This window comes from Halichoerus grypus, chromosome X (assembly GCF_964656455.1).
Source record: "Halichoerus grypus chromosome X, mHalGry1.hap1.1, whole genome shotgun sequence".
NCBI lineage: Eukaryota > Metazoa > Chordata > Mammalia > Carnivora > Phocidae > Halichoerus > Halichoerus grypus.
This window is the reverse complement of record NC_135727.1, coordinates 111,752,976-111,779,166: the sequence shown is the minus strand read 5'-3', so window position 1 is coordinate 111,779,166 and position 26,191 is coordinate 111,752,976. Positions and strand designations below refer to the sequence as shown.

The following is a 26,191-nucleotide window of genomic DNA, read 5'->3' as shown; positions in this document are numbered from 1 at the left end:
GATATAGTACAATAAATCAAATTTTATGTATTTTCAATATTTTCCCCATCCACTGGTGCTGGGCCTTAACTTTCTTGCTTATTAAAACTACAGTTCATGTTTCTTTTTGTTTATGCTTCTCATTGTATCCCAAGAAAAGCTGTAGGACTTTAATTTGCCTCTGTTCCCTAGCAGTGGGTCAGGCCCACTTTGAGCATGTTTGTGAGCCAAAGCTCCCTACCTCTTTTGCTTTTAAGCACTCAAATTATTCTGTTTCTTAACACAACCATATTTTTAGAATATCTTTTTGAAAACGTATGATGATATACTTTAAAGAGAACTATACTGCTCTAAGCAAAGGTGCCCTCCACGAATAGTATGTCTTCTAGACAGGTTCTGTTTTGTTTGAAATTTATATTTAGACTGTGGTACTCTACTGATAGTTTACTCTGACTATAAATTCAGGTGAGTTCAGAGAGTAATGTTTTTGGTGTCGGATTTATATTGTAGTTTGTCGCCTTGTAAAACCTATGTGAATTATTTGCTGAGATCTTAAGTCAAGTTCCACTTGTTGGTTAAGTTTTAAATCCTCAATTATTTAACTTTCATTAGACATAATTTCCATAAGGCATGTGTTTAACATAATTGTTTTAAGGGGCCCACTTGTCACCCATTTAAATAACTTTTTTCCCTTAGTTTCCTACTAAAGATGACGACATAGTTTTGAATGAATTGACTGTACCTGGTTGTCTCTGTGAAGTATGTACTTTGTGAAGTTCACGAATTACTACATAGACACTTCAAGGAAGGCCAACATTGCTTCCCTTTTTTTTTTTTAGAATAGTATTTCTTTAATTGAAATATAGTTGATACACAGTGTTACATTAGTTTCAGGTTTACAATATAGTGATTTGACAAGTCTATTCGATATGCTATGCACACTACAAATGTAGCTATAATCTTTCACCATACAAAACTATGACAATACCATTGGCTATCTTTCCTATGCTGTACAACTAAAAACTTTATTTTTATTTTTTTTATTTATTATGTTAATCACCATACATTACGACTGTTGAATCACAGACCTGTACCTCTGAAACAAATAATACATTATATGTTAAAAAAAAGAAAAAAAGAAGAAGATAGCAGGAAGAAATCAGAGGGGGAGACCAACATTGCTTCTTAATCTGGTTTTAAAGGTGTATGCCACGCGTTATTGCATATACCATGGGATCTTGCTAAGTTTTAGAATTAGGTCTGTGAGGGATATATCTCATGTCACGGCCTGAATGTTTTCCCAACACAACACAGCAAAACCTGTCTTACCAATTCTTTTGAATTTAGTCATGTTTGGATTCAGATTTTTTAAATACAATAAGAAATATGTTTGGGTCAGTGTTAAAACTGGTCCTTCATATGGTTATTTAAAATAAAAACTTTCTTAACTGAGGATATGCTTAGAAATTTTCAACTGCTTTTTTAAAAAATTTGACTTACTGTGAGAACATCTTCTAATGATATATTGGAAAGTAACTCACATGCCTTTAAAGAAAAATTGCCTGTAGAAATTTGATTTTTTTTAAAGATTTTATTTATTTATTTGAGAGAGAGTGAGTGAGCAAGCACGAGTTAGAGGGAGGGGCAGAGGGAGAGAGAAGACTCCCTGCTGAGCAGGGAGCCCGACAAGGGGGCTCGATCCCAGGACCCTGAGATCATGACTTGAGCCAAAGGCAGACGCTTAACTGAGTGAGCCACCAGGCACCCCTGTATAAATTTGATTTTTATTCACCATTAAAAAGTGGCAAACTTAAGATTGCTATATAATCTTTATTTTTTTAAGGGGGGTCAGAGAGAATCTCAAGTAGGCTATACACCTAGCGCAGACCCCAATGCAGGGCTCGATCTCCTGACCCTGAGATCATGACTTGAGTTGAAATCAAGATTCGAATGCTCAACTGACTGAGCCACCCAGGTGCCCCTCAGTATTGCTGTAATCTTAAGGACAGACCAGTTTTTTTAAAAAAAAATACAATTCTGTAAATTGATCAGGTTTCAGGTGTTAGTTAACTCAGTCAGTCTGAGTATAGTTGTAGCGCGTAAAGACGCTGCCCAGGAATGTTTCACACTCTTTGTCATTGGCTGTCATCTTACTCTTATCTAATAATTCAGACTTCGCAAAGGGCAACAATTAAAGGTGATGAATTCTGCCTAATTTCTTTTACCGTATTGTGAACTCCTGAAAAAAAAAAATTATTTGGCAAGTCTTTTAATCCGAGGTTTGCTTTCTAAGCATTTCCTTATATCCTAGACTATGTAGAACCTAGTTGATAAACATTCCAGTTTGTTTCCATCAAGAGCATTGCCAGAGAAAGAGGCCCCTGCCTCCAGTCTGAAGACAGTGGTGTGCAAGTAGCCTCAGCTTTGGGCTGGACGCTGACTTGAGAAGGAGCTGATTGTAGCAGGAATGAAAGAATAGGGTTCATGTTGTCTATTTTGCAGAGCAGCTTAGCACTGTGAATAGTTAAAATTGACTAGTCTGAATATTAAATTCTGTTGTTGTAGAAAAGAGGAGGAGTGGAGTGAGTTGTCAGGTGTTGGTCCAGTAGTGTGATGACTTTTTTTGATTCACAGATGATGGTGACCTCACCCACAAGGCTGTATATGGACCACTTACATAGAATTACACAATTTTTATTTTTATTAAGAGGAAACCTTTGAAAAGATACTCTCCGACCCATCTTTCTTTCCTTGAGGAGAGCCATGTTAACAGTGCAAAATGGCATGCCCTTCATTCCTGTGCCAAATATTTTGCTTCTAGAGCATTGCTACTCCACCAGGATAGCTCATTAATTTTACTCCCGTCTATTATATCTTGTATATAAGTTACTACTGTGTGGATTTCATACCCCTTTCTTTTCTCCTTGCTCATTTGCTTCTTGATACATAAAGCTCTCATAGAAAATATAACCCTGGGTGCCTTAAAGATGAGATTATGACTAGAGTTTTTGCATGAAGGGATTGTATTAACAATAAAAGGACCACACATGTTTTTTCTCATCACTCCTAAAAGGCCTTTCTGACTAGACTAATAGTTTAGCAAGTCTTCTCAGTGTGCTTCTATGATATGGCAGGTGGAATTATTTAATCTAGTCATGCCATCTTGTTGGTTTCATGTTTCAACAAAAAATAGAACACAACACATGCTGGATTTACATTCTTGGACAGTGGGTGACATGTTTTCCTTGATCTTCCTACTCTTACATATGAAATGTTCACCAGTGGGTCAAAAGGACTTCTTGGTGTTTGGAATTGAATATATAAAGTTTGAATTATTGTCCCTCTTTTTGGCCAACCATGTATGTGTGACTGAATTTCCTACAACTTTACCTATATCGTGTCCTTTTGTAGGATGGGTCAAACCTCACTGCGAGTCAGAGGGCCTATGCACCTGAGCAGCTACAGAAACAGGACAATTTAACCATTGATACCCAGTACTACCTGGCTCAGCAGATCCACCCAGTCGTGGCTCGGATCTGTGAGCCAATAGATGGAATTGATGCTGTTCTCATTGCAACATGGTTAGGTAAGTGTCCCCAGCTCACATAGCCTCTTACCTGGCTTTAGCAGTACCCGTAGTCCTCCCTCACTTGTTGTGAGCCTTGTTTATAGGTATGGTATATGTCGAGCACTTCTTTGTGTATAGTTGGGCATTTATTTTTGTGGTTGGTTGGTTCATGTCTATCTCCCTTCATAGACTATGGACCTCATATGCTTGCTACCTGTATAGCCACATGCCTGCTCCATAGTAGGCACTCAGTCAGTAAATGCCAAGGGAAGAGAGGGAAGACAGGAGAAGGAATGAAGAGATTTTAGGTACACTGACAGTGTCTGAGCTTACACTGTTGTAGCTTTAATTGGTGAATTTCCATTAATAAGGAGATTGATGGTATTGTGATGGTTGGTTTATCTTGTCGCTTGTCTCTAAATGTATTTTTGTATAAAGTGAGAATACACAGCTTTTTTAACATTAAAAAGTTTAATTTTTAGTATTCATTTCCCTGTGAGTGTCCTACTCTCACTTTAAATTCTTTGAAAACTAGGCATGCCGTTACCTTCCAGGAATTAGCTGATGCCTAATTTCTCATCATCCCAGGAGGTGCTGGTCAACCCTGAAACCTCAGCATTTTTTGACTTTTTGCTGTGGCACCAGATTGTTGCCTCATGCTTAGAAGTGTATTTCATTACTTGCTCTGATTTCATTTCTAGATGACCAGCATGTAAAGAGTTAAATTGATTTAAGATGGTTACTCTAGCCCATTGTATGCAAAGATGAATATTTTTTAGAATACTGCCTAATAAAGTCCTTAGATGGTGCCTCACGATCTATAAGTAAGTCCAGATGCCACTGACATCTCACAGTCTTTAACTCTGGCAGTTGTAGACTCTAACTTTGGAGCTCCAACCTGTATTTCTAAGAGCCTTCTTTCTTAATCGGTGTACTTAGGGATCCCCTAAATAAGGCATTGCTCATTCTGTCCCTGCTTCGTGGAAAATTCTCCCCCTCTTCTCATTGAAATGTCTGGCTTAAGACATGGGCTTTGACATCATAGGGACTTGGGCTTACATGCTGGTTCTGCTCTTCACAAACTCTTTGGCTTTTGCAAGCCTCTAAACCTTGATCTAAGCCTTGGTTTCTGGAATCGTAAACTGCAGTTGCTCTGAGGGGGCGATAGAATGATGCACGTGCGATGCTCTGCACAGGCCTGGAGCAGAGAGAGTACTCAGTGTGCATTGTTAGTAGCCACATCCCACTCTCTTGCCAGGCTTCTGCATACATGTGTCCACACTCCTCTGGTCTATAAGATTTGTACATAGTTTTGTCAAAAAGAATGAAATCTTGCCATGTGCAATGACAGGGATGGAGCTAGAGTGTATTATGCTAAGCAAAATAGGTCAGAGAAAGCTAAATACCATACGATTCTACTCATATGTGGAATTTAAGAAACAAAACAGATGAACATATGGGAAGGGGAAGAAAAAAAGAGAGGGAAGCAAACCATAAGAGACTCGTAGTGATAGAGAACTGAGGGTTCATGGAGGGAGGGAGGTGGGGGCTGGGCTAAATGGGTGATGGGTATTAAGGAGGGCACTTGTGATGAGTGCTAGGTGTTGTATGTAAGTGATAAATCACTGAATTCTACTCCTGAAACCAATATTACACTATATGTTAACTAACTAGAATTTGAATAAAAATTTGAAAAGGAAAAAAAAGATTTGTACATAGTGCTCACCATGCGTGTGTGGACTGGAATTGGACAGATAAATGAGTTAAGTGACACGTTTGTCATCCTGCCCTGGTGAGTATTTTTCTGAGCTCCTGCCCGCCAGCCCTGACTCCACTCCCCCCACCATTGTCTGCTCTGGAAGTGGAAACTCATTTTTGACATTTGCCTAAGCAAAACATAATGTGGAAGATAAAATCTGCTACCCAAATCGTTATACAATGTGTTCTCATAGTTGAGTTGTATTTGATGATGTTTATACAGCTTCAGTTGGGAGAAGAGGAGTGTAAGTGCTCAGTAGTTTTTAGCTTCCTTCTTTTTTCTCGCCCCTGCCTTGGGGGCTTACTCTGTCTGATACTGTAATAAGTACTTTGCATATGTTATCTAATTTAATCTTTGCACCAGCCTCATAAGGGTCTGTTGTATTCGCTCCATTTTACAGGGAAGGAAGCCAAGGCTTAGAGAGGTAACTAACTTGGTCTTGTCGCATAGCTCATTAGTGGCTGGCTGTGGTCGGATGGGGACCCAGCTCTCTGTGACTCCACATCTTGTGCTCCTTACCACTGTGCTGCACACTCTACTGTCTTGTTCTTAGCTCAGAGAGCCTGTAACGGAGGTCCCCAAGCAGCTTGGTGTGGATGTGAAGTCGCAGGAGCTTCATTTTCCTTACGCTCCCTTTTCTTCCCACTGCATCCACTGCACCCCCCAGGCCAATAGCCGCCACCCCCCACCCCCCAACATAAGCACCAAAAACCCCGGAGTGGAACCATTTCTTTAAAGAGTAGATCTCCCAGTTTTTCTGTTTGTATCACCAAGAACCTGGCCTAGAGGCTAAGTGCTACCCTTTACTTCCTTGGTTGTAAATTTCCCAGTGATCCAGCACTGAGTGGGAGTAGACGGAAGAACCTCATGAGGGACATGTAAAAGGTAAGAGCAGAGCCTTGTGTTTCTGCCAAAGAGCTGTTGAGTGAAGGGTGCTGGAGCCTGCCAAGGGGTTGCCTGATGCCTGCTCAGGTATCTCAGCACTGGTCCCACAGGGGACCACACTGATTCTGTTGGTTCTGGAGTCATATATAAGATAACTATAAATTAAACAGTGGGCAGATTTTGACTTGGTTAAAGACGAACTTTATCCTAACTGCAGCTGCCTTGTGAATCCAGTTTTTGCAAATGATTTTCAAAGCCGGTAGCCTCGTGAGGCCCATCTTCAGAGGGTTCATGTTATTACTGACCAGTCTCAGTCCACAGCGGGAGCCCTCCATGCTTGTGCACGGTCCTACCCAGTCCCCGTCTGTCCTCCCTCCCCCTCCCCGCCACCGACCTGCAAGCCCTTGGTGCCAGGTAGCCAGTCAGAGCTCCTGGAAGGATCTGTGTCCTCAGCTCTTACGGAGTTGTGGCTACACCCCTTTTAATCTTTTTCTGATTTTTATCTTTTGCCACTTGACAGCAGTTCTTACTCGCCCTCTTCTCCCGCTACACCTCCTGCCATCACTAGCAGTATCCACCTATCTACCTGCATTAGTGAGAAATCTTGTAGTCCTTTATCTTTCCCTCTTTAGGAGGGAGGAGGGGTCCACATTAGTGAATTGGAGAGCCATAGGAGGTCCACATTAGTGAATTGCAGGACAGCAAATGCCAGCTACCATAAAGATCTGTATAAAGTGTGGAAGGTCTCCAGGCAGCTCTTTGCAGGCATTTTGCTCCCTGCCCTGTGCCGGAGCCACATTGTGATCTGCATCCTTTATTCCTCCACCCCGAGTGAAAAACCAGGGTGGCTGTTCTTCACTAGAGGATTTGAGGCCCCTGTTACCAGTTCTTACTTAGCCTGTGGTTTTAGAAAGGAGGAGGGAGGAGGTGGGAAAGTGGTGGGAAAGTAAGGGGAGTGTTAGGGGGTGCATGGTTTCTAAGAGGTGCAAGCTGTAGGCATAAAATTACTGTAATTTGTTTTTAAAATTCTAAATCTGTTTTCTTTATATAAAAAAAAACTGCAGTTAGTGAACTGACACTGTTAAATAAGTTGAAGTGTACAAATGTATACATAAAATACAAGCCCTCCAACTGCCTAATCACAGACATAAAATAATTCTCTTGCTTTTAATGTAGTTTTTATCTTTGACTAATGAAATGTATTACAATGTTGAAACTTCAGTGAAGTTTGATACTTTGTCCTTTTAGTTAGTACAAAGAAATCAGGAATAATGGCATAATTTCATTTAGGAAAATTATTAAGTTCATGATTTTTTATTTTTAAGACTCTTTTGTGGAGAGCAAGTATATTTTTCAACTACCTTTTTCTTTTTCTATTGCTTTTATACTACTTTCCTTGAAATGAAAGGCAAGCATCAAGTGTTGGTTTTATCCTGTGGCTTCACTTTGGAAATTCTCCGACTGTTTTTCTCCCTGTCAAGACACCTCCTGAAGTCTGTCTGGTGGCATGTTGCACAGCCAGGTGTTCTGATGGGAAGGCCATTTTAGTGAAAAGGATAGAGGATAGTCTATTAAATGAGTGAATTGAATAAGTGTGTTGAATTGAAAGAGAATAATTTGTTCTCTCTAATAACTAATGGTCCTCATTATCCCACAGTAAAATGTGTATCATTTTTCTGAAACCCATGTAAGATTATTGCTATTGGGCTTAAATAAAGCAAAATTTTACCCTTTTCCATTTGTGAATGGAAAAAAAATACAGGATTACTCTTCTTACACAATAGCCCAATGGGAAACATGGCCACTAAAACTTGGAACTCTTAGCTTTTGTTCTCCAGACCATAGGTTTTTTTCTCTTCTTTTGTTCTAATGAAAGCTCTTTATCGTCTGTGGAGGAAATATTCACAGTATGCTTCAGCATCCAAATAGTCTTCTGTACCTGGCAAACAGGCCAGTGATAAGAATAGTCTAAAGCTCATCCTTGAATTTCATCTTTTAATAAATTTATATTTCACGCATAACACTACTTAGAATGACGTAATATCTTTCCTCCAATGACGAGTGATTTGTATAATAGCTATCAAGTACATTTCTTCATGGTCAGTGGTAAAATTGCAGGCATTTGGCTACCTGGTCAGTTTTCTCATTGGTCCTGAGAAACTATGGATTTTTGAAGAACGTGAGAATTTAGAATTTAATCTCTGAAAGTAGTTCTTTTTTTTTTTTTTTTTTAAAGATTTTATTTATTTATTTGACAGAGAGAGACAGCGAGAGAGGGAACACAAGCAGGGGGAGTGGGAGAGGGAGAAGCAGGCTTCCCGTGGAGCAGGGAGCCCGATGCGGGGCTCGATCCCAGCACCCTGGGATCATGACCTGAGCCGAAGGCAGACGCTTAACGACTGAGCCACCCAGGCGCCCCTGAAAGTAGTTCTTAAAACAAGACAACACAGTTAACCCAGGGTCTTCCTGGATTAAATTGGAAAGTAAAAATTCCCTTTTTAAAGAATGGCCCCAGGGTCCTGGGATCGAGCCCCATCGTGCTTCCTGCTCCATGGGGAGCCTGCTTCTCACTCTCCCTCTGTCTGCCACTCTCTCTGTCAAATAAATAAATAAAAATCTTAATAAATAAATAAAGAAAGAAAGAATGGCCCCATACCACACGGGTTACAGAAGGTATTTTTTTTGTCAATAGACAGGAACCAGTAATATCCAAGAAATAAGTGCAACAGCAGGCCAAGCAGTGTTGGGGGTGCTTTTGACAGGCCCAGGGAGACAGGCCTGCAAAAGATGGTGGGGAGGTGGTGGGTAAGGTATAGGTGGTTGGGAGTAGGGTGATGGCACCAGCACATGCCTCAGGTTATTACTTTGTGATAAGATTCTCACCTTTTTCGCAGTTAAGCTCTTAGAAGAATGTGCATACATGACCATCATTTGCAAACCTTAAATATTTTCTATACCATAATTAATAAAATTTTGAAAGTTAGGATCACACCAGATGCAAAATAGGATATCATCTTGTCAGCTGGTAAGAACCATCTCTTCCAGGATGGAGAGCCATTCCATTCACATCATCAAATGGATCATGCTCCCAGCCTACTTTTGCATTCATTGAATAGATTAATGTTGAAGACCTGCTGTGCTCAGCATCATAATAGGCACTGTGAGGGAGATGAAGATGAGTAAGCCATGGCTCCTTTGCTCAAATTACAGCCCAGTCCATTTAGTTGATTTCACTGTCACAGGGAAGTCTAGTGGACAGTACAGTGCATGTCCCAAAAGAGGTAAAATAGAGGATTTCAGGCACTCAGGGGAAGCAGAGACCACTTGTGGCTGGGGCCACCAGGGAAGAGTTTATGAAGGTGTTGGCATTTGGGGCATTATGGGAATGCACTTTGGAGAGGCCAATGTGGCCTTGGGAATGGTTGCCTCTTCCCACCTCTCATTAGTTCTTCCAGCCCATTGCAGAATGGCAGGGGCCCCGACCTCCACGGTGGTGACTCAGGCCATCTCAGCCACTCCACATGGCACATGAGGGCCTGCAGTGACACTGCTCACCTAAGTCAGGCAGAGACCCCTGGGAACTTGGAGCCAAACTGGGGCATGTTTAGGATGATCACTGGGACTAATATTCTCCTGGCATTGTAACACTTGGAATTTCCAGGGAAAAATGGGAATTTCTCTTATTTATAAGTTAGATCAATTTAAAAAAATTTTTAACTTTATTGAGAAATAATTGACAAATATAATTAAATATATTCAAAGTGTACAAAGTGATGATTTTATATACATATACATTGTAGAATGATTACCAAGATCAAGAGCATTAACACATCCATCACCTCACATAGTTTCCATAGTTAACTTTTCAGTGTGGTGAGAATGCTTATGGTGTACTCTTCAGCAACTTTCAAGTATATAGTGCAGTAGTAGTAACTATAGATCAAGTTTTTTTTTAAATGATGCATTATTTTAATTAAGTATACAAAATAGCACTTACCAATACTGTGTAGCCTATAGAAAAATGGGTAAGATGTGATAAATGAAAACAGCTGAACACAGCATTGTATACAGATGAAAATTATGTTAAATATATATGTGTGAATAAGCCTGGAAAGGTTGAAGGTGGTGAATTATAGCTTCCTTCTTGAAAAATTAATATTCTTATTAAAAATAAGACAGTTTTTACAAAATCGGAAGAAAAAATGGTTAAACAGTTACTAACTTCTAAAAAGATGTGTTGGGGCACCTGGATGGCTCAGTCGGTTAAGCTTCTGCCTTTGGCTTAGGTCATGATCCCAGGGTCCTGGGATGGAGCCCCGCATCGGGCTCCCTGCTCCGCGGGAAGCCTGCTTCTCCCTCTCCCACTCCCCCTGCTTGTGTTCCCTCTCTCGCTGTGTCTCTCTCTGTCAAATAAATAAATAAATAAAATCTTAAAAAAAAAAGTCACATTTAGAGCTATCATCAAGGGCGTTAGAACAGTTGTGTGAGGTCATGAGGGTGCTGCACATTAGGAATTTTTTTCCTGTCAAGATTTTGGGAGGTACCTTCTGCAGGACAGGAAAAATCTTGGGAGTTTATTTAACCTAAGGGTTTGGATATTATTTTTTTTAAATACTCAGAAGTTTTCCATTTGTGTTATGGAGAGGTTTATTGTAGCTGTGAAAGGCAGTTTCAGGTGTCTGCCACTTGTATAGTCAGTTGTTTATCCTGAAATTGGATCTACACTATTCTTAAAATGTTTTATTATGGAAAATTCTAAACATGTGCAATAGTAGAAAAGAAGTCCCCAGGTGCTCATGACCCAGCTTTAGCAGTCTTCAACTATGGACAGTCTTATTCCTCTTTTCCACTTGCTCCGATTATTTTGAGGTGAATCCTAGATACCATACAATTTTACCTGTAAATACCACATTTTACATTCCTAAAAGACACTCCCCCCTTTCCAGCATAACTACAGTAGTATCATCACTAGTAAAAAAAAAAAAAAAACAAAACCACAATTGCTTCATTTCATCAAATGTCTAATAAGCGTTTGTATTTTCTAATTGTATTAAGGGTGCATTTTTTTTAAAAAGCTCCCTGTTTGAATTGGAATCTAATCAGGGCCCATATGATAGTCTCCTCTTTTTTAATTCATCCTTCCAATTTACTTGTTAAGAAACGGGGGGAGGAAAAAACAAACAAACAAAAAAGAAATGGGGGAGGGGGGTGTTGTCCTATACAATTTCCCTTATTCTGGAGTTTGCCAGTTGCATCCTGCTGGGATATTTTAACATGTTCCTCTGTCTCCTGTATTTCCTGTGAAGTGGTAGAGCTAAAGACTGTATTTCAGTTCAGTTTTTTTTAGTTTTTGCTAATAATGCTTCCTGGGTGATGGTGTGCACATCTTTGAGGAGGTACATAATGTCTGGTTAGAATCAAACACATTTGGACACAAACTCACAGGTATATCATAAATATTTAGTACTCATTTTCTCACCTTTTTCAACCTGAACTTTCTGGTGGTGTAACATACATTCAGAAAAAGCACACAAAAGCTAACTGAATAGTTTGATGAATTTTCACAAAGTAAACATATACCAGTGTAGTCAGCCCTGAGCTCAGGAAACCCCCTCATGCCGCCTCCTAGAGACTATCCTCTACTCCCCCCAGAAAATTACAATCCTCGTTCCTGACATCATAGATGAGGTTTTCTTATTTTTGGACATGACATAAATTGCATCTTTGCTCTTTGTGTCTGGCTACTTTCATTTGTATTATGTTAGATTCATCCAGGTGGTTATACTTCATTTCTTTGTAGTATTTCACTGTATGACTATACCACACTTGATGACTGTCTAGTGTAGGTGCACCTATGGATGTTTCCACAATTGGGTGATTAGGAATAGTGCTGTTTTGAGCATTCTTGCACATGTCTTCTCTTGAACGGTTGCATGTATTTCTGTTGGGTATATACTTAGGAGAATTGCTAGGTCCCAGGGGACATGTATGTTCAGCTTTAGTAGATACTAATTTTCCAAAGTGGTTCAACTGATTTACACTCTGTACTATCAATGTATAAACACTCCACATTCTTAGCAACACTTGGTGTTTTGTGTCATCTTCCTTTAATGTGGCATAACATTGTGATTTTGCATTTCTTTGACAAATGAAGTTGAGCATCTGTTCACATCATTTATTGGCCATTTGAATATCTCCTTTTGTGGGGTGCCTGGTGAAATCTTCGTATACTTTTCTTTTGGGTTGTCTTTTTCTTATTGATTTGCGGGCATTCCTTATATATTCTAAATATGCGTCCTTTGGATATATGTGTCACAAGCATCTTCTATTTGGCATTTTTTTAAGTATAATTTACATACAATGAAATGCTGCTATCTTAAGAGTATCATACATTCTATTTATCAAAACACAGAACTTTTCCATCACCTCTGGGTTTCCATTTTTTCCTTCCCAGTCAGCATCCCCTCTCACAAAAGAAACAATTCATCTGATTTCTCTGACCATAGGTTAGTTTTGCCTATTCCAGAACTTTATATAAATAATTTTCTACAGTGTATACTTTTGTGTTCAGCTTCTTTCACTTAGCATGGTATTTGTGAGATTCATCCATCTTGTGCCATTTATCAGCATTCATTCTTTTCCTTTGCTGAGTAGTACTCCATGGTAGATTATCCCAGTTTATTTTTTTCATTCTCCTGTTGGTGCACGTCTGGATTGTTTCCAATTTCTGGTTATTATGAATAAAGCTGCTTTGAAAATTCTTGTGCAAGACTTTTTATGGATGTAGTGTTCACCTTTTAAAAATTCATAAGTATTTTTTTCTTTAATCATACTAAATACTCAGTTTGTGTATTGTTCTCTAAGAAGTCCCAGACACATGAAAGCCTGGATTCATGCAAAAGATAAATGATTCATTTCCTAGAAGAAATTTTTAGAAAAAAAAATTCACAGTAACAATCTATTACTAGTAGCTTGAGTAATTATTACAAACAACTGCTTGGGGATGTCAGTTTCTCTCTTTGCTCATTTGGAGTTTCATTCATATGGATTTTTCCCTCTTCCCCACTTGTATGGACATATATAATTGGCCTTACTGTAGTTATTTGCATTTGCACTAATAGAGATCTTGTCTTTTGAAGGAAGAGAATTACTTGGTCCAGTGCCTCAGCCTCTTAACTGAATGCTTTGAATTTGGAACAGTTTAAATAATCCTTGGGAATGGGGACAGGTGAACATTCTAAAAACAGGCATAGCTTACAATGTTTAGAAAGTACAATGGTAGAAAAATTAATTTTGTGCTACATGTCACATTGGAGGTGTGTGTGCTAAATATCTGGTGATCTTGGGGCGCCTGGGTGGCTCAGTTGGTTAAGCAGCTGCCTTCGGCTCAGGTCATGATCCCAGGGTCCTGGGATCGAGCCCCGCATCGGGCTCCCTGCTCACCGGGGAGCCTGCTTCTCCCTCTCCCTCCGCCTGCCTCTCTGCCTACTTGTTCTCTCTATCTCTCTGTCAAATAAATAAATAAAATCTTAAAAAAAAAAATAAATAAAAATAAATAAATAAATATCTGGTGATCTTACGTAAAAAAACAGCATTGCTGAACTCATCTACCCCAATGCCTATGATGTTACTTACTATAAATACTTTTTGAAACATGAGAGCTTTGATCTTGTTGCCAAAATAATGTGAGATCCTGTAAATTTTCTAATTATAAATGACAGTACTTTAATTTCATTTCAGTTTGCCTTCTGTCCTCCCCATCCTGCCCCCGCCCCCCAAAAATGGTGTGACTATCACTACAAGTCGCAGGATTGAATTAAAGCACACATCATTTCTGCTTACCACAGGGAGAACCATGGCTGCTCTCCCCCCAGATAACTACTGTGAGACCCAAGTAGGCTGTTCTTTCCTTTATTCTGTACTGGACCAAATGATTGAAGTTACCTGTCAAAAGCTAGGCTAATAAAAATGGAAGTTCTTTTTCTCAAATAGGGCATAAAATTTGTTTCTTTAAGCCAGTTGTTCAGAGAAAGCTTTCAGAAGAGATACGGAATTTGGAATTAAGTTTTGCATCTCTTCCTCAAAAGACGAATATGATTACTTGCTATATGATGAGCAGTTTAATATTGATTACACAGTGTATATGACACCTTTGATCATAAACATGTCGCTTTAATGTCTTTTCCAACAAAAGTGTTTAATTTTGGAGGGATAATAATTACAAATGCAGTTCCATGTAGTGGCTCTATTTTGTACATTTTAAACTTTAGAATCTACCTCTAGGTGGCAGCACCAGATACTTTTTTTTCCCTGTTTCACTCCAGCCTTAATGAGTTATGGTATAAGCAGTAAAACTTTTAAGTCTCCCGAAACTTTGAAATAAGCTGCTTGTTGCCAATTTCATGAGGATTTGGAAACATCAGTTCCTATGTTGAGTAAGCCTAGATTCTGACCTTTAAAAGATTCCAGCAGCAGTGATCCTTATTTTTTAACATGACATTATATGTTTTCATAAAAAGATTTAATTTAGCCCTCTGATTTGCCTGTTGAACTTATAATTGTCTTCCCAAGAAAATTACTTTTTTATGACATTTTTGTATCCAAGTAACTCATACAGGGATCATTATATACCTAATATTTTAAGGTAATTACAGTGTCCCCTCCTTTTTAAGATTTATCATTGATCTATAACCAAGAATGCTGAGATGAAACCCCTTCTCTTTAAAGAAATTCAGCATGGGAATCAATCTGACGTAGTCCGCTATGGCCACTTGGCTTTGTTATTGCCATGGGCAGATTAGGGTTGTTTTTGGAATTGGACATTAAAGTAGACATTTCATAAGGCTTGATTTTTTTCATGACTTTTGGCCACTTGTTGGGCATTTCTCTGTAAGTAGCAAGAGGGCCCTTGTCCACTTTTGGCTTACTCAGCAGGCAGGCTCCCCTGTGGCCTCACATACACTAAATAAGCGGATGCTGGTAGGGTGGCCTAGAGAGAGCTTTCGTTGTTTCCTTGCTGCAGGTTGGCCATTTCTGGGTATGTGCAAAGCCAGTGTTGTTTCATTCCTGGATTTTTGGATTGTGAAAGAAGCCTGCCGTTGAGAAAACTTTTGCCTACTGTTTTTCTTTTTCCTTACTTTTGAATAGTATTGGCCTGAGAAATTGATGAATAATCATACCATCAGAGAAAGGGTGAAGTTCTTCCTCATAATTGTTGATGAAGCAAAACATTATGTGAATACAGTTGGACTCACAAATGGTTTCAGGAATTTGCAACAGTTACCCTTCAGTATGGAGAAGAAATGGCCTCATTCACGGGTGTGGCCTCTCTCACTCATTTTCTCTGCCCCTCTTTGTCTTTAAATGGGAAGGTATATATTCCCACACTCTTCACTAATTTGCTATTTCTCTTAGGGGATAGGTAATTTGTAAAATAAAAATATATAGTGAGTCTTGGGGCCAAGTGACCTCAGTTACAATAATCTATATCACTAAACAAGAATATTTTTCCAGTTGTTTTTAATGTGTACTTTTTGTTTTTATTGTACGATCATGTTAGGAAATACTCATTTTGATTAATTCCTACAAAGAGCAGCTATTAACTTGCTATGCAGTCTGAACATGTGTTCCATATATTTTTCCAAATGCATAATCTTGAGTGAATATCGTCTAGATTAAATGATGTTCATCTACAATTTTATTTTTTCATTCATATGATATTTATTGCATGCTTATCACATGCTAGGCACCACTGAAAGGGGTTTGTCCTCTAATGTCTGTTTTAAACTTCAGAAGTGCCTGGTCGGTGACACTACTTCCATTTCATAGGTGAGAAAATTGAGACTCATAGTCTCTGTCTTTTTACTTTTTGTCCAGCACCTTTCCACCGTGTCAGTCAGCCTCAAGTGTAGATGTCACTTGAAAATTGACCAAGTAGGATTTAGGATCTTGTCACTGAGTTCTGAATACATCTGCTTGATTATCTACTTACGCAGCGTTGTTAGAGTTAAAAGAGTTTTCAGATATTTTTGGTATTTGAATTTTTGGCTTAGTGACTTCTATATTGCTTATTTACCTTTATGCTAAAATAAATTTGATAGCTTTCCTTAGATTTCTGAAAAGCCTAGAATTCGTAGGGATTTCTAAAGGATGATTTCAAGAAAATGTTTTAAGATACCGTGTGTATTAATTACCTTTACATGTAAATCCATATGGTATATTTTGACAGATATGCCTTGACCAAAGGTAAATAAAATTGGCTGGCCTAAAGATGTTTCTTTAAATAGTTTGTGGAAATGAGGAAGCATAAACTACCTCAGTCAATGCATCGATTGATTTCTTGTGTTATTTTGATTGAAATATGGATGATATATTTTGTTTCAAGATTGTCGGGAACGTTTTGGCCTATAGAATCTGTAGATCCATTGTTTTTGCACATATTTTAAATTTCTGAATTCAGAACACCAAAAAACCATGTCGTGTTTTGTCTCAGATGCTGCTACTGAATTTTAACCACTGAATTAGATTGCACCCTATATGCTGTTAACTACTGAGCCAAGATGGAATCGACCACTGCATTGAAATCAGGGTTAGCAGTTGTATCTGCACTTGAAGGCGTTGTAATAGCATTGAACTTGTTTTCTTTAATGGGATTTTTATTCTCTATTTTCAGTTTTCATAGTGAAACTTTGATTTTAAGAGATTTCTTAATAACACTGCATATTTATTTGAGATTTTCACTGTAACTGTAAGAAGATAGTAAAACCATCCTATAGAAGTAGTTGCTTCTGAACCCAAACATCTGGGGGCATATCTGCATTGCGTTAGTGCGTTAGTGCTGTTTCCTTGTTTTATTTAATAAAGTGATCTTTTGTAAAAGGATAAGTGAGTTGTCCATGTGATGTGAGCCTTTATCTAGAGTTCAAATGGTTGTGTATGTGTGTGCATGAATTTAAAATCATTCCTTTGTGGGTTTCCTTCTTTGGGGTCTCTTTTGTATACGGGAATTCAAATAATTGTACCTCTCTGAATTTGTTTTTTCTTTTACATTAATAGGACTCGACCCCACCCAGTTTAGAGTTCATCATTATCATAAGGATGAGGAGAATGATGCCCTCCTTGGTGGCCCAGCCCAGCTCACTGATGAGGAGAAATACAGGGACTGTGAAAAATTCAAGTGCCCATGCCCTACATGTGGAACAGAGAATATTTACGATAGTGTCTTGGACGGTTCGGTTAGTTGTTTCTTTGTTTCTTTTCATTTTGTCGGTTAGTTGTTTCTTTGTTTCTTTTCTTCATTTTGTTAGCCAACTAGCATAGAGGCTTTTCCTCCCCCACTGTATGTATAAAAGGGGAGGAAAATGTTGCTTTCATGCATTTAAAGAATTTTAGCATCGTATGGATTCTGCCTTCACGGCTTCATTTCTGCTTGAAAATTCTTAGTAGACTATGCTTGAATATTGTTTTTGGCTTCCTAGAGTGGTTGCTTGGCCTTGGTTTTTAAATGGAATCTCTTAAAAATTCTAAAGTACCTTAAAGTATTTTTTATTGTAATTCCTTAATTAGTAACTTTATTTCCCCACTCCCAGCCCCAATTTATTAAGACTTAGAGCAATATTTGCCTTTATCTTAAATCAAGTTAATGGGAACTAAGTGTTTTTGGAAAGTTTTTGTTTATCTTTACACATCCCACTTGCCTCCTTTTTGACAAAGGTACTCTGATTATCTTTTCTGCTGTCTTTGCATGTCAGACATTAAAAAAGTCACAGGGAAACATTCCTCTCAAGAAGTACTGCCAAAAAATGTATCATTGACCTTGGTTCAGAACTTGAAACTTAGCCAATTTACTTGATACAACTGCAGTGTTATACATGTACTAGCCATTGGCAAATGAGTAGGCAGCAGAACTGTGTAAAACCTTGAAACTGAAAGAAAATACATCCTTTATCTAAATTAAAAGTAATTATTTTAAGTTAATTTGGACAAACAGCAGATGTTTTGCATTTTTTTGAATCAAAACAAAGCAGTCTTTGGAAGCAAGTGCAAGGAAGAGGCAGACACAGATCAGCAATACTTGCTAAATCCTTGAGTTTTGCTTCATTACAGCTGTAAATAAGATAGTTAATTGCATGGAGGCTTGACGACTTGCAGATGGGCTAACTGTGGAAGAGCCGATGTCAAGCTCTAAAATCTCTTCCACCTGGAATTGCTTAGCGTGGCGGGTAGGGTTATGTACCAGATTGGAGCAGGAAACCAAGATGTTTAAGTATCAAGAAGGAAAACAAATGCACCAGAAACCCCAACAGTTTTCCTATATATTCGATTTGCTTTGTTTTTGCTTAAAACAAAACAAAACAAGAGGTTTTTCCCAACTACTAATAGTTAATTCTTTCAAATTTCTACTCTTCTGCCTTCCCTTCCCCAAATAATTTTCATTTGAGTGGGTGGTGGAGAGGGAGGATTACAGAAATTTTAGATTTTCTAAGGGGACAACAAGTGATTGCTTTCTGGTGTAGTACTTAATTTTTAGGCTTTAATCGTCAAATTAAGTTGCCAATATGAAAGGAAACTAATGTCATTAGTGCGCTTGCTACTGTTTTCAAGTTTGGAATGAATAAGTACAAATTTAAAATCTCTAAGAATGTTTATGTTCAATAGTGTGACCTCACTGGTATTTTCAGAAGGAAAATTATTTTATCCATAAGATCTGTCATATATTGAATGTAAAAACAAGTGATTTCAGGGTTTTCCCTTCAACTTGTACTCTATTATTATGGTGGCAAAAAGGCAGGAGGTTCGTGTGACTAAGGGGATCTTTGAGAAGACAGTAGTTGAAAAAAGAGGGCTAAAAACTCATTAATGAAATGAATTAAGAATATTGCGCACCAGGACAGCATGTTAGTTTTTAAGCCCAAAAAACCCTTTTCTAGTCTTGCAGTAACCTTTTGTGTATTTGTCTCTTCTGACTTCTGTAGGGAACTGATATGGAGCCCAGCTTGTATCGCTGCAGTAACATTGATTGTAAGGCTTCACCTTTGACCTTTATGGTACAGCTGAACAACAAATTGATCATGGACATGAGACGTTGCATTAAAAAATACTATGAAGTAAGTATCCACAATGAGTTTCTTATATGCAGCTTACTTAGGTTTGGTTCTTTTTTTTTTTTTTTAAAGATTTTATTTATTTATTTGACAGAGAGAGACACAGCAAGAGAGGGAACACAAGCAGGGGGAGTGGGAGAGGGAGAAGCAGGCTTCCCACCAAGCAGGGAGCCTGATGCGGGGCTCGATCCCAGGACCCTGGGATCATGACCTGAGCCGAAGGCAGACGCTTAACAACTGAGCCACCCAACCGCCCCTGGTTCTTGTTTTTTTAAAATAAAACAGTATGGTTTTGTATTCCTGGTTTTTTATGAAACTAAAATTCTGAGAAGGCTTTGCAGAAAAAGTATTTGATTTTCTATTGGACATCTCTTCATTAATGAGCAGTATTTTTTTAAAGATTTTATTTATTTATTTGACAGAGAGAGACACAGCAAGAGAGGGAACACAAGCAGGGGGAGTGGGAGAGGGAGAAGCAGGCTTCCCGCGGAGCAGGGAGCCCGATGCGGGGCTCGATCCCAGGACCCTGGGATCATGACCTGAGCCGAAGGTAGATGCTTAACGACTGAGCCACCCAGGCGCCCCAATGAGCGGTATTTTAAGTACTGAATTTTTGCTTTAAGGAAAAATGAGAATATAATCAGGAAATATTTTAGTTTGTTGTTACCTAAGTAAGACTAAATTAAGTGGTCACTCAGGTCTTTGGCCAGAGGAGAAAAAAATCAGTATTGCCTGTCTTTGGCGAGAAGAGCCATAACGTCAGGTGTGGTGATTTTAATAACTCCCCACTAGCTAAGACTTTACGTTTCTGTGGTTAATCTAAACCATTTCATAGCTGTGTTGTCCAAGGAAATAAAAATAAACATTTTTTAAAAGATTTATTTATTTATTTTGAGTGAGAGAGAGAGAATACAAGTGGGAGGGGCAGAGGGAGAGGAGAGAGCCTATGGAGCAGATACCACCCCCCACCCCCACCCACCCCCTATGAGCCCAGAGCCTGACACAGGGCTCAATATTACGACTCTGAGATCAAGACCTGAGCCAGTTGGACACTTAACCGACTGTACCACCCAGGCGTCCCTAAACATTTTTAAACTTTAAATGCAACTTGTCATTTTAAAGAGAATGTCTCATTTTTATAAGTATATACTAAAAGTGCTAGAACAGTGAGTGAGCTGTCTGCGTTAGAAAGAAGGCTTTTTTCAAAGTATTGGTTTTGGTTTTAACATATTTCATAGGGGGTGAGTTTTTTTCTTCAAAACTTAAAATTGAAAAAACCACATACTTCCCACTTGATTTTTCTTAGTGTTTATGTCATTTGTCATCTAAACAAAATTTCTATTATGTGAAAGCTCAGTGTAACTTATTTAAAGAAGCTACATTGGCAAAGCATTTCCAAAAAATGCTCAGATTCTATTAGTTAAAACCCTTGACTTTGATCAGTATCATCCTTTAATATCTACTTATATTAGTTAACTTATATAATACAGCATTTTCTTCTTTAAAAATTCATATCATGAAATGAAAATCGATTATTAGATCATTAGGATGAGGAGTAGAAGCATAGAGTTTCAGTATTGTGATTTTGGAGTAGAATAATTTGTATTTGTCAAAAACACCCAAGTAGGTTTGTCTGAAGACATTTTAAAAATAATAATTATGACTACATTTTGGGAAATCTGAAACATTTTAGTGAATAATCCTGAGCTATGCTTAATGAACAGTTGGATTGGAATAAAGGTTATCTGTGGGTTCACATTCCGCAGTAGATGAAACGTTCAGCACATGTAATGTTAGGCCTTTATTTAGCATGAAGAGCCCAAATCAAAACTATTCAGCTCCTCACTTACAGCTCTCGTTGAGCAGAGCATGATTCTTGACTCTTGGGAAGAATTCTGAGTTTTCTTTCAGTGTTTAGTCTATCAAAATCTTTACCATGGAAAAGTTAATACTAGAAGAAACTCATCTCTTTCCTTCTGTAAGAAAGGACAATCTGTTTTGACTAAGTTGAGAATAGGCAGAAAAGGGATCTGTATAGTTAGAATATGCTCTAACCGAAAGATTGATTTCTAACTGAATTGTATGTGGGTGGTGGTGGTGGTATGAGTATTTTTCAAGCTAAATAACCTACTTTTAGGCATCTAGACATTTAACCCAAGGTTTCCGTAGTATTTGCTTTAATTGTCTTGTCTACCAGCTATCTCAACAGCAAGTAACAGTTTTCCTCTTGTTAAGTGTGCAGTGGATTGATTTTTCTATAGGATTTCTAATTAAAGTACCAAAATAGCACTCCTGAAGTTGAAGACTGATATGACTGTCCTCAAAATTAGGAACCTATTTCTCTACTTGCTTATCTTAGTCATATGTAATTGGATGGGAGAGAAAGAAATCCATTTATTTGTTCTTTTTATGGCCCCATGCTGGACTAATGTCTCAGATATTCTCAAGATTAGAGCTTTTATACAGAATGCTCAAACACCTCTACATTCTACTTCACTGGTAGACTATTCTCTTTTCTCCTGTCCTCAGACTTAAAGGAACTTTTGCTGATAGAGGGATATGGCATTGAGTTTTTGGGGTTCTTTTTGTTATTATGCCTCAAGTGATAGTGATGACAGTTCAGTGTGATAGACCATAACGATGGCAATCCAGCTGGAGATTAATACATCACCTGTACTGGAGACCAAGGATATTGGTAATAAGTACTGAGGTAAAAGGACTGTTTTCTGAAGCTAATGACCAAAAGGGTTTCTTCCTATTTTACAAGTTAAACAGTACTGGGCATAAAAATTGTCCGTGGACTAAGAGCAAGAGACAATATTGTTTTTCATTTTAGTCTTAGTATCACTGCAAGGAAGTACACCCTACATTAAGAAAGGAAGGCATCTTCTTTATAAGGAGGGAACTTTAGGAAGACAGTGGAGGAGTATAGTACTTGACCTAACACTATAACCTGCCAAGGAACATAGTTGTAGATCACCAAGAAATCAGGTTGTCAAGAACAAAGGGACAGGAGTTTAGGTTAACAAAATATGCTTCTGAACCACTTTTTAAAAAAATACATCATATACCCTGTTAGTTTCTGTCATGAATAAAATAGTGCTGATCGAATAAACGTGGTGTACCAAACATTAAAAATTCTGCATATCTGAGAATCTATATCATATAATGTTTTTATACTGGTTCCTTCCATAGGAGAGACTTTCTCTCTCTCACCATATAGCAGTGATTGTATCCCTTGAATTCGCATTTCCTAGAACATTTACATTTCAGTGTACATAGAAATACAAAAGGCATCGAGCAAGAAAATATATTAATTGCTTTAGGAGGAACAACAACTCTAATACTTTATCCAAGACTTGATGGAAGCACTGAAAGACTTGGAGATATCACAGAAAGCTCTAATTCAAAGTTCATTTTGTGCCCTGGTCCTTGTTGGTTCCCCTATACAAAGTTAAAATTGAACTGTATTTTTTGAAAATCATAAAAAGCCCATGTAAAGACTGTATCTCTAAGCTTTGAAGGATGTTTTTGAAAGACTCAATTTTACAGTGAAAAATTGATATGTGTTTCTTCTCCCCTTAAATTCTGCTCCAGAAGAGCAAATAGACACACACACACACACACACACACACACACACACACAAGGGAGAGAAACACTAGCTAATCTAAATTGGGAAATGAAGAGGGCTTTTTTTAAGCATGAAAATTTCATCATCTTGTCAGCTGGCAGAATGCCTGCTGTGTGGATTCACAAAGGCTAAGAATTACACTTTCATGAAATTTTCCTCACTAACTGCCCTGGTTAATTTGAAAGATAACCCACTGTTCTAATTCATTCCTCAATTGGGCGGTGCAGGTTTTATCTTTGATCTGACAAAGCATTTGTGTTAATCGTTTTGGCCCTCCACTAGACACTCTTGGGATTGTGCTTTTACAATAAATGTGTCTGTGATAGCTCTTTAGTCTATTATACTTACAATAGATCCATAGAACTGGTAATTAATTCTCCACTGCTTTGGAAATGGGAAGAATAGGTGTAGCTCTGTCAAGTACTGCTGGGAAGTTTGTTTAGCTGGTTCATTTTTGAAGTGTTCCCCTCAGCCGTCCACGAAGCAGCCACCGAAGAGAGTCTGAGACTGAGTTGCTGTCTACCCCGAAGACTTGCTGATAAATGGAAACTTTGACCCCTCTTGGTACCTGGGAGGGGTATAGTGAGTCATATACTTTCATCGCAAGTACTTTTAGTTATAATATACATTGAACCCTCATTTTAATACTTACAGAGCCATTTCATTTTAAAGGTGGGTGGTCAACTAAAATATACTCCTAAATTCTCACTGATGACTTATGCAGGTTTTAGAGTTCTGGTGGGACAAAACGTATCCCTCACGAGCCTTCGAGTCTTTCAGGCCATTACTTACATACAGCTCTTCACTATGGTTTTTTAACAGATGTTGCTGGCCCTCCATCTTGAAAACTTAACTTTGGACAACTAGTCAGTGCCATGCATATGATAACTGTCGATTAGTTGCTTAGACCAGAAAGTGGTGGTTGAATCCCTTAGAAACTTGCTGTTGGTTTTACAATTGCAGAATTTTCCTGAAGTAAGCTTTCTGAGGACAGGGGCTATGTTTTCTTCTGTGGCTCATCTGTGATCTCTGCCACAGCCCGTTGCTCTCAGTAGTGTGTGTATTCTAATGGTTAGTAGCCAAAGGAACCAACAAATGAAGGTTACAGTATCATGTGTTTTCTTTAAATTCTTTTCTTACACTGCTGTCATAACTGGCAGAAGGTCTATCAGTAGTATACGAGATTCTCAGATTAGCACAAAATTCCACAGAATTTTAAGGTCATGAAGGCATTGACAGAGTACTTTGTTACTCTCTTCCATATTTTACGTCACTGATTACTGTTGATTTCATTATACGCCGAGCTCCAACTTCATAGCTTCAATTTGTTTTCTCCCCAAACACTGTATCAGGCAAAGAGGCATTGACCAGAAATATTTTTATCATGATTCAAAATCCCCTTGTGCAGGAAAGTACTCCTCTTCCTGATACCAGTCTCTTGGATGCCTCGCTGTAATTCTTCTCTCACTCATACTCTTTCCCTGTTTTTTTCTCTTTTACTCCTTAGTATATTAATTGTGGCATAAGCCACATTTAAAAAATCTCTTTTGGACCCACTTTTTTGAGGAATTCCAAAAATAGCCTTCAGTGTCAGCTGCCTCATGACGCAGAGACTTTATTAGGCTCACATGTGTAAGCACCTAGTAGAGAGGGGAGCATTTGGCCAATGATGCTGAGCCTCAGCGTGGTGGCTGGGAGTCCCTCTGGAGGATGCCACACATCCGGGAAGTGGAGTGGGATGTTTTATAGTATGTGAAGAGTCCATGGTAAATTTGGGTTTTTTTAATCTTTGCAAATAAATAAAAGCCTCTTCATTTTGGAATGGATATGCATTCCTTGAAGACAAAATTAATAACAACCACCAAAAATAGCGTTAAGGCAGAGATTGAATTGGAGGTACCTTTTATTAAAAGTGCAGGGAGGGCTTGGTGAAATATTGGTTAAAGTATTTGCTCCACCAGAATACATACTCATTTGGCATCACAGACAACAGAATTCATGGTGTCCAGCTGTGCTTGATGGAGAAGCGTTTCTTGAGGAAAACACAGAATGGATTAATTAATAAATCTGAGACATGAGAGAGGAAGCAGCCCCCTCCCCCCCCCCCCCCGTGTACATCACCAACAGGGCTACTCCTCATTGTTCTTGCCTTTCCTTTTTCACGTGCGGCGCTATGTCATGACAGAGCTGTATGGTGCAGGTGGGTCTGAGGGTTGTAGTGCCGTGCGGTGATGTTCAGTAACACTCTCCTGTTCCGCTGCAAAGATCTGGTGTTCAGTAACCCTCAAAATTTCTCATTTCTTACCTGTGGTGATGCGGGCTGATAGTTTTTAGGTTAGAGCTTGCAATATGCAGCAGTGTCACAGGTACATTAGTTCAAATAGTTTAAACTCTCAGCGCTACTGGAATTATTGTTTATTTCCTTGCCTCTGCATTTATATTTAGAACATTTAAAAAGAATAAATTGGGTTTCTTTTTTGTAAAGACTCTTAACAGCATAATTACAAGTGGTACAGAAGGCACGCAAAGAAGCAGTAGATCTCCACCCCGTTCATTCAGCATCACAGGCAGCACAATCCATGCTGCCCAGCAATGCTCGAAGAAGGATATTTCTGTAGGAATCCATAGAACTCATCCTAAATCTCATTACAACAAAACAAAAAGAACATAATGAGAATTAGTTTTTCTTTTTGCTCCACACCATTTGACAAGGAAGCTGAGCATAAATTTACATCATGGACACCCCTCACATTTTTTAAATGTGGTATTCTAATACCCAGGCCCATTGGTGGCTTTTGTTAGTGAATGGCTCTTTTTCTTCGGTACGAATATCAAGCAAGCTGATTTTGAGTCAGGTATACCATTGTGCTATGATGCCATGGTGTGTTCTCACAGAAAAACTAAGAAATGGGATTTGGTGGTGGTTGGAGTAGAATGTCATTGTAAGTAAATTTATTATACAAATCGGAGTGAATAACTGGTCAAATATAGTCCCCTAAAACACCCCAAAAGCAGCTTATTAAGGTATGAATATTATAAAGGAGTTCTAATAAGTAAATTGGATCAGATATAGCCTTATATGCCACCTGACTTTCATTCTTCCTAGAATAACCATTAACCTGTACTTTCTAGTTATCACAACACCTCTTTGTCTTTGAGTTCATTTTATCTTAACTTTACGGTGTGGACCCTGTTTGGGAGGGCTTAGAACCAGAGTATAATCTAGAGAAACTAACAAGGGACCCACACCAAATTCTGAGGTGCT

The 26,191-nt window shown here is 38.5% G+C and overlaps 1 protein-coding gene across 2 annotated transcripts in view; it reads left to right on the top strand.

Moving 5' to 3' along the window:
* POLA1 (DNA polymerase alpha 1, catalytic subunit) overlaps positions 1-26,191 on the top strand; it is a 290,758-nt gene that overhangs the window by 127,195 nt on the left and 137,372 nt on the right. Inside the window, exons 32-35 of one of the 2 annotated variants that reach the window (XM_078065179.1) lie at positions 3,391-3,565; positions 17,247-17,425; positions 19,166-19,297; positions 19,389-19,591. In XM_078065179.1, coding sequence (XP_077921305.1) covers positions 3,391-3,565; positions 17,247-17,425; positions 19,166-19,297; positions 19,389-19,535 — 633 coding nt within the window. In that variant the 3' untranslated portion in view covers positions 19,536-19,591. Of the gene's footprint in view, positions 1-3,390; positions 3,566-17,246; positions 17,426-19,165; positions 19,298-19,388; positions 19,592-26,191 lie in introns of those variants that run through there. The other variant, XM_078065178.1, reaches the window with a different exon arrangement.